At 45.6% G+C, this 9,309-nt stretch overlaps 1 protein-coding gene across 1 annotated transcript; it reads right to left on the reverse strand.

Annotated features, from left to right (window-relative positions):
• Positions 1-1,431: 1,431 nt before the first annotated feature.
• On the reverse strand, positions 1,432-1,842 carry LOC136353515 (uncharacterized). The gene has a single exon (XM_066304516.1). It carries the CDS (start codon positions 1,840-1,842, stop codon positions 1,432-1,434), a length of 411 nt encoding a protein of 136 aa, XP_066160613.1.
• Between the last annotated feature and the right edge of the window lie 7,467 nt (positions 1,843-9,309).

Raw genomic sequence — 9,309 nt, forward strand, 5'->3', positions numbered from 1 at the left:
ATGGACATCTCTAGGACAAATGAAGGCTACACGAGCTGCGGCCCGGTAGTCGAGATGTCATGGCACAGGGCCGGTGTCCTGCTGCTAGGGGCTCAGTCCTGCTTACCTGTCCCGGGGGTTCCGGCCGTAGGTGGGATTGGGTCGGTACTCTTGTCTATGGCTAGGATGGGTTGGAAACTATGTCACGTCTTCCGTCTGTATACCGTGGTGGTATGTGGCACGTGGTTACACGTGAGGAAGATGTGTCTTGTGGGTAAAGATGTACACCTCTGATCAGAGTATAACCTATTCGAATAGCCGCGCCCTCGGTTATGGGCAAGCCGAGCAATGTACCCAAGTTAGTGTTTTCATTCTTAAAACCTGCTTAACAACTAAAACGTGGAACGGTTGGCCTGGGTTGGCTTGGGACGAGCTGGGACCCAGGGTCGGGTTGCTAGTTCGGTCTGAATCATCGTAGGCCTTGGGTTAAGGCAGGTTCGTGTGGGTTCACGGCCTTGATAAATAATAATGTATAGTTCTAGAATCGTGTTTACAAAATAGCTTTGAGCAACTAAATGTCTTTAAATGCTGTTTACTGCAAACCCTAATCCTTTATATTATGATTCCCTTGTACCCCCTTGCATTTATTCTGCACTTGTGGGTGTGTCTTGTTGAGTACGGTGGTTGTACTCAGTCTTGCTCAATTTTTCCCAAACCCAGAAGAGGAGCCCCTGGAAGTTGAAGGCTTTGGTGTCTAGCTCGTGCCTGCCGTCAAGCGCCTGTGGTCGTCACCCTAGTCTTCCGCTGTTTCCCGTTTGTCTTTGTGTGTGCTGGGCCTTCGTCGCCCATGTAATAAATTAACTATTTACGCTTCCGCTTGATAAACTCTGAAATGTATCAACTCTTGGTGTACCTTGCCTCCTGGGACAAGGAATAATACACGCACGTAAGGAACGCCCGTTGGGTTAATTCCGGTCGTGACAAACGGCGTGATGAATGTTGTCTTCTCCTCGTCCTTATTTGCCATGCTGATCTGGTGGTAGCCGGAGTAAGCGTCAAGAAAATTCAGCAACTCACAACCAGTTGTTGAATCCACCAATTGGTCTATTCGAGGAAGAGGGAAGTGATCCTTGGGACACGCCTTGTTGAGGTCGGTGAAATCGACACACATCCTCCACTTCCCATTGGCCTTGCGCACCATGACTGGGTTGCCTAGCCACTCTGGATAGAGAACCTCTCTGATGAAGCCAGCTTTGAGAAGCTTGTCGAGCTCTTCTCGTATGGCTTGTTTCCGGTCTGGTGCAAATCTCCGCAGTTTTTGCTTTATTGGCTTGGCATCGGGTCGACCATGAGTTTGTGCTCGATCACCTCCCTAGGGACTCCCGGCATGTCAGACGGCTGCCAAGCGAACACGTCTGCATTATCGCGGAGGAAGGTGATGAGCGCGAGTTCCTATTTCTCATCCAGCGACGCCCTGATCTTGACAGTCTTGTCGGGGTTGGCACTGGAGAGCGGAACAATCTTGGTTGCGCCATCTGGCTTCGGCATCTTGTTGGTTTTGCTCACTTTCTTGGGTGGCTCAGCTGTGGCGGGCGGGTTGGGAGTGTGCTTGACCATGTTGAGGCTCCGCTTGTCACACTGTATCGCCAGCTTCGCGTTTCCCTGAATAGTGATTGTTCCCTTCCACCCAGGCATCTTGAGCACTTGATACGCGTAGTGAGATGCGGCCATGAACTTCACGAGTGCAGTCCTCCCGAAAGTCACTGGTAGCATGATCTTGCCCAATGGCTTGGACGACGACTGGGGAGTAATTCCGTGGAAGGGTTGGTCAGTGGGTGTCAACTCGCTTCGTGGGATCCCCATTGCGTCTATGGTGCTGGCGAAGAGTAAGTTGATGGAGTTGCCGCTGTCGATGAGAACTCGTGCGACCTTGATATTCCGAATAGTGGGCTCGACCACGATCGGATATCGCCTTAGAGTGACAGCAGTCTTGGGGTGGTCTGCCTCTGAGAATAATTCGATCTTCTGCTCTGACCACTTCATCTTTGGCGCGCTCCACTTTCTTGTACTCTCGTTTTGAGGAGTACGCCGTGCAACCTCCGAAGATGTGCGAAACGTGGAGGTCGGAGTCTGGGTATGCTGAGTCTGAGTCCTGAGTAGCCGCATCTGTGGCCTTCTCGCTTGCCCTTCTCCAACACCAGTTGCTTATCGTAGGATGAAATGTTGGAACGGCTGGCAAATCATTCTTTCTTCTGTTTCCTTGATGGGTATTCTAGGTATGATCAAATTTCCATCCATCCGGAGGACCAAAGTAAGACTACGTTCACATGTTCGTATGATACCTATGCTTATCGTAGGATGTCCTTCGGACTGTGCAACGCTCCTGCATCTTTCCAAAGGTGTATGATGTCTATTTTCTCCGACATGATTAAGGACATTATGGAAGTCTTTATGCATGACTTCTCTATTTATGGAAAGACCTCCGGTCATTGTCTACAAAATTTAGACAAAATCTTGCAACAATGCCAAGAGAAGGACCTGGTACTTAATTGGGAAAAGTGTCATTTCATGGTCTGTGAAGGGATAGTTCATGGTCATCGAGTGTCCGAACGAGGAATCGAAGTTGATCGTGCTAAAAACTATGTAATAGATTAGCTTCCTCCTCCTGTGAACATTAAGGGGATCCGCAATTTTTTGGGACATGCTGGCTTTTATAGAAGGTTCATCAAGGACTTCTCTACAATCGCCCGACCTCTGACCAATCTGTTAGCTAAGGATGCTCCCTTTGAGTTTGATGACACGTGCCTAAAATCCTTTGAAATTCTTAAAAAGGCACTCGTCTCTTCTCCAATCATTAAACCTCATGATTGGACTCTGCCCTTCGAGATTATGTGTGATGCAAGCGATTTCGCTGTCGGTGCGGTCTTGAGCCAAACCAAAGACAAAAAGCATCATGCAATCTGCTATGCTAGCAAAACTCTAACTGGAGCTTAGTTAAATTATGCAACTACTGAAAAACTCTAACTCGCGGTGGGAGCTAAGGTGATAGTTTATACTGATCATGCTGCTCTAAAGTACCTACTCACTAAGAAAGATACTAAGCCACGTATCTTATGATGGATTTTGCTGCTCCAAGAATTTGACTTAGAAATTAAGGATAAAAAGGGAGTAGAAAATTCCGTAGCGGAACATTTGTTTAGGCTGCAAATCACTGGCACGCAGGAACAGCCGATGAATGATTTCTTGAGAGATGACATGCTGATGACGGTTCGCGACTCCAACCCGTGGTATGCCAACATAGTAAACTACATGGTGTCAAAGTACATACCACCAGGGTAAAATCAACGGAAGCTGAAATACGAGAGCCATACTTGTATAGGGTCTGCTCCGATGGCTTACTAAGAAGATGTGTGCCGACTGAAGAAGGAGTTAAGATCATAGAAGATGCCATGCCTCACCTTATGGTGGCCATTATGGTGCATTCCGCACCCAGGCCAAGATTTGGCAATGTGGTTTCTTCTAGCCGACAATGTATGAAGATTCAAAAAGAATTGTCAGAAGATGCCCAAGCTGCCAGAGGCAAGCAGGAATCACTGCTCGTAATGCAGTAAATGCGAAGGACCGTTCGATGTCATCGACACCTCTTCGCACGGGGCAATCACACTCCGCGACGATTCAGGTAACATATTTTTGGTAAACGGTCAACTCTTAAGGATTTTCCTTGAGCCGAATAAAACTTTAGATGAAGAAGTGGTTATTATTGAATTAATCGATTATGGACTATAATGATCTCATCTAATGCATGCTTAAAACCTTGTCAAGTTGCCTTTTTTATGCTTAGCTTAGGTTGGTGTGGGACTAGGAAAAAGTTGGAGGCCAGATGGACCCACCAGGGTCTTGGTTCGGCCGATCCAGGGTGGCACCCATTCGGCCCCAATTTTGAATTGTAGTCTCCCCCGCTCGTGTGTAGTTCGTTATGGTGCGCTTTCGGAGGTAGATCGATCAGATTAAACTCAGAATACCTGCTCTTCCTCTTCTCCTCCACCTTTGCAAACTCCTTTTCCATCCTCACTCAATCCCTTGATTTCCACCCCCAACTTACCAATGGCTAGCAAGTCCTTGATCCCATACATTGGCTCTTCCTCCAATTCCACTTACAATCTTGACGGAGAGCCAACACGATGGAAGGGGTAAACGCACTATGGGCACAACCCCTTGCGACAGTGCACAGCTCCCCAGCAAATATGGAACCGGCCGGCGAGCTCCCTGGTTCGGCCGAACCAGGGGTTCGGCCGAACCCTTCCTGGCCCCGTTCGGCAGCGAGATCCCTCTCCTCTTGCCATGTTACCAAGACAAAAATCTGGGGGGCTTCACCTGCGTGACGGCCGACAACGGGCGAGCTCGGTCTTTTGAAGGCGCGACGCCTTTTTCAAAATGCTGAGAAGGTCGCTCCACCTTCTGCCGAGTGGTATGTGGGCACCCTGTTCACCAAGGCAGGGGATGAGGTGCTCCACAAGTACACCACACCTACCGCCACTCCGTCCACTCCAAAGGACGACCGATTTTGCATTCAGGGAGTGCAAACTCCCGGCGGTGGGTATGGTAAAGGCTTGCTCCGGCCTTTGACGGCATCCGGGAAGGAGGGGGCAGCAGGATCCCGTAGCTCTCCACCTATGAAGGTGAAGCGTCATTTGACGCCCCCTCCAATTGTAAGGGCGGCCGACCAATTTCAAGAGGAAGAAGTAAAGTCGCCGGAGCCCTCGGTTCATAAGCTAGCATCACAAGTGAAGAAGCTCCACAAGGAGAATATTGAGCTTAGGGACCGTAACGCGGAACTAGGGGTAGAACTTGCTGAGCTTAGAAATAATTTTGATACCCTTAGTCGCGGTTTGTGCGCTTAGATCAAGCGTGCATTCATAGAGATGGGGAAGAAGAATAAATATTATGCTAATTAGATGTCTCCTCTCCCATGAATAAAATAGTAGTAGGTGCTTGGTCTTTATTTTCCAATGATGTAAGCACTTACTATAAATAATGTGGCTCATTGGTGTTAACCCCAATGTTTGCCAAGATTTGTTTTTGTTTCATGTTTAATAAAGTTCAGGTTTTGAATAAGCGTGGGGGAGATATCCCAGCTTCTGACGTGCACATACTCTGAAAATTGCTAAATCTCTGAACACCTGGGAAGTACTGAACTCTGCAGAAAATTGCAGAGGGATTGGGCGCCAGAGTGGTTTTGCCGAACCACCAGGTTCGGCCGAACCAATGTTGGCCCCGATCCCTCTCAATTTGTACAGGTGAACAGGTAAGCACGTCTATTATCTGTATATCTCCACCATGGTATAGTACTAGAGCTGGAAATTCAGGAACAATTGGTTCAAGCATAAGGAAAAGATAAAATTTCCAACTAATGAAATTCTTCTTATGATTAATCTTGTATATTCATTATTCTCAGCTGAACTTGTACTTGTGAACAACCATCCATATTTAGGGAACCTTATACATCTAAGTGATTGTTACATGTGAGATGATTAAAGATGAAAGAAATTCTTGCAAATCTTGTTGTGACTTATGGGAATTTGTTTTTCAAAATTGTTTTAAGAGCTCATTCCTTCAATTGACTTTATTTTTTACCTACCAAGGCCATATGCAAGTATATCATTGATAAACCTTATCATGCATATGACTGCTTGACATTATATTGAGTTTTGTCAAATGTATGGGACTCGTGTTAGATACCCTTCATACTATCATGATCGAGGGGTCATTACCATTTTCATTTCCTCATATTTAATTAAGCTAAGCTTCTACACCGGAAGTTGGCTTCCCATAAAAATTCCATTCAAATAAACTACTACTTTAGACTATGCTTTCTTCTCCTAGAAAATCCTAGGCAAAAAATAAAATGAGAAAAGGAGGGAAAGGCATGGCAATAATAATAAAAAAAAGGAGAGAAAAATAAAGCTTGCTCTCAAAACATTGAGCATGATGGAGAAAAATTCATATAGCCATGCCCCTTCCATGTTCATGCTAGGAAAACAAATTGGAGGAGAAGGTATAGGAAAAAAAAAGAACCATTTCTTTATTCCATCATTCCACAAAATATTTTACATTTCCATTTTCCACCACAAATAAAGACCCTTGATCAAGGAGTATGACTGGTGATCTTCTTGAGTCCATATTTTTAGCTTTGCAATATATATAATGCAGGTATGTCGCAATTTATCCCTACCGAGCTCCACATATCAGCCTTAGAATAGGGATGAGTTCTAGCACACTTCGCCTTGGTGAGCATCCACAAGAAAATATATATCTTTGAGAGATAAGAGAGAAAGTCAATATGTGGAAAAGAGATGGTTTGTGAAAATTCATAAAATCCCATGAGTCTGACAGGAGAAGCAAGAAGGACTGGAATCAAGATCGTTCCATTTATCAATTACTCAAGATGGTAAGTAGCTACTGATAAATTTCACAGGTGCAGGTATGGTTCTGAATGATTTAAATGCCTGAATTATATCTTGGAGAAATTCATTCTACACTAACCTTTACTCAGGGACGAGCAAAGAGCTAAGTGTGGGGGGTTTTGTTGGTGGCTGTTAAATGCCGATTCTATACCGCCAACATTTGCATAAAGTTCAGATAATAAAACATCCAACACAGTGATAGGTGCTTAATCTCACATATTCCACAAGTGTTGGTGTATATTTGTATGCAGGTGTTAAACCCCGAAGTTGGGAAGAAATCTAGACTAAAGTGTGGAGAAATATGTATGCATACAAGGATGGGTTGTAAACTTCATCAAAATATCAAAGAGTCAGCCCAAAACTCCGAGAAATGGATAAAGGAGGACTAGGGGAGGAGATGGGCCGAAGGCTAGGCAAGGTCCTGATCATCTCCTAATGGCGGTTGTGGGGCATTTCCGACAATTCGCATTGTACAACCGTCATACCTACCTCTATATAAGGAGCTTCACTCCTTCACTCTCTCACACACTTCTAAGCTTGAGCTGAATTATAAGAGGCTCTATTGTACTATATTGTATACTAGAATAGGAAGAGAGTAGAGTAGAAGAAGTCGGGAGAATTCCGGAGTTGTCGGTAATCTTCTCTTATTTCTTTTATTCTGTTTATTACTCTGATTTCAATATAATATTTTTCCTGAGTAATTTAGATTTATCTTGTGAGAATTATCTCTTGGTTAGTTTCTAAATAGCATACGGGATTATTGTTCACTATAATCAACTAAAATATAGTGATTGCTTTGGTGAATTATAAACACTAAAGTAGATATTAATTGCTTAGAAGTCACGACCGGAAATAACCCAACGGGCGTTCCTGACGTGCGTGCATTAATCCTTGTCCCAGGAGGCAAGGTACACCAAAAGTTGATACAATTCAGAGTTTAACAAGCGGAAGCGTAAATAGTTAACTTATTACATGGGCAACGGAGGCCCAGCACACACAAAGACAAACGGGAAACAGCGGAAGACTAGGGCGACGACCACAGGCGCTTGACGGCAGGCACGAGCTAGACACCAAAGCCTTCATCTTCAAGGAGCTCCTCTTCTGGGCTTGGGAAAAATTGAGCAAGACTGAGTACAACCACCGTACTCAACAAGACACACCCACAAATGCAGAATAAATGCAAGGGAGTACAATGGAATTATAACATAAAGGGTTAGGTTTGCAGTAAACAGCATTTAAAGACATTTAGTTACTCAAAGCTATTTTGTAAACACGATCTTAGAACTATACAATATTATTAATCAAGGCCGTGAACCCACACGAACCTGCCTTAACCCAAGGCCTATGATGATTCAGACCGAACTGGCAACCCGACCCTGGGTCCCAGCTCGTCCCAAGCCAACCCAGGCCAACCATTCCACATTTTAGTTGTTAAGCAAGTTTTAAGAATTAAAACACTAACTTGGGTACATTGCTCGGCTTGCCCATAACCGAGGGCTCGGCTATTCGAATAGATTATACTCTGATCAGAGGTGTACATCTTTACCCACAAGACACATCTTCCTCATGTGTAACCACGTGCCACATACCACCACGGTATACAGACGGAAGACGTGACATAGTTTCCAACCCATCCTAGCCATAGACAAGAGTACCGACCCAATCCTGCCTACGGCCGGAACCCCCGGGACAGGCAGGCAAGACTGAGCCCCTAGCAGCAGGGCACCAACCCTCTGCCATGACATCTCGACTACCGGGCCGCAGCTCGTGTAGCCTTCATTTGCCCTGGAGAATGTCCATCGACCCCCGACTTCATCCATCTCCAATCCGTGTACTTTTGTTTATGACTAGACTGAGCCACAAACTAAGCCTTACCCACTAGACATGTGGAAGTACGGTAGTGCTTTGCAACAGAGGCCCGAAGACCGGTCCTTATATGGCCGAGGTGCTACTATCAAAACCCTGCACCCCGAGCCCAGCCTAAAACCATTTTTGGGGATTTTGAATAGAGGGGGCGGGGTGAAGCCAATTCCACAATACTCCAATAATTCCACAGTGTCCAGGTGATATGAGAATTTCCCAAGTCTAAAGTTGTAAAACCACCTAATGTTACCTAATTAAATTGCGAAGCATCTACCTAAATTTAAACTAGGGATACCACGAGTAGAGTGTCCACTAGTTGAGGTTTTGTTTAATCTAGGGTGAACAAGGTAATAATAATAACAATAACAATAATAATATGGTCATAACAAAGGTAAATAGGCATGGCTAAATAAAACAGTGATAACGCGGGAATTTAAATAAAGCGATAATGCAATAATTTAAATCAACATAATTTTATAAACTGGGATTCAATATGCTCAAAGATGATGTGACTTGCCTTGCTCGCTTTCCCAACCGACGGCTTCGACTTCCACGAAGAGCGGATCTTCCGAAGCTGCAGCGTCTACACGACCAACGGAAAAGAAAAGGCTTTTACTCTAATAAACTCCACATAACAGCAGAAACAAAGCACAAAAATGGGTTCTTGACTTCTTAAGGAAAAATTAGAGACTTGAACGGTCCAATTCCGAGTTCAAATGGCCAAGATATGGCCATTTGAAGTTTATATGCTCTTTAAATGGATATTTGCGAATTTCTTCATTTAAATTTTAATTAAAAACCGGGTTTATTGCGTCAGCCGAGGGAGAGGGCGCGCGGACCGGGTCCACGGGAGTGGGGCCCACGCGTCAGCCTCTCGGTCCTCGGTGGACCGGGAGCACGCGGCTGGCGGCGGCCGGCGCCGTGGGTCCCACGCGTCAGCCGCACCCGCGGGCGCGGGCGGCTGACGGCCGGGCCCCACCTGGCAGCCGCGGGGCGCGCCCGA

Source organism: Oryza sativa, chromosome 10 (assembly GCF_034140825.1).
Source record: "Oryza sativa Japonica Group chromosome 10, ASM3414082v1".
In the NCBI taxonomy this organism is placed as follows: Eukaryota; Viridiplantae; Streptophyta; class Magnoliopsida; order Poales; family Poaceae; genus Oryza; species Oryza sativa.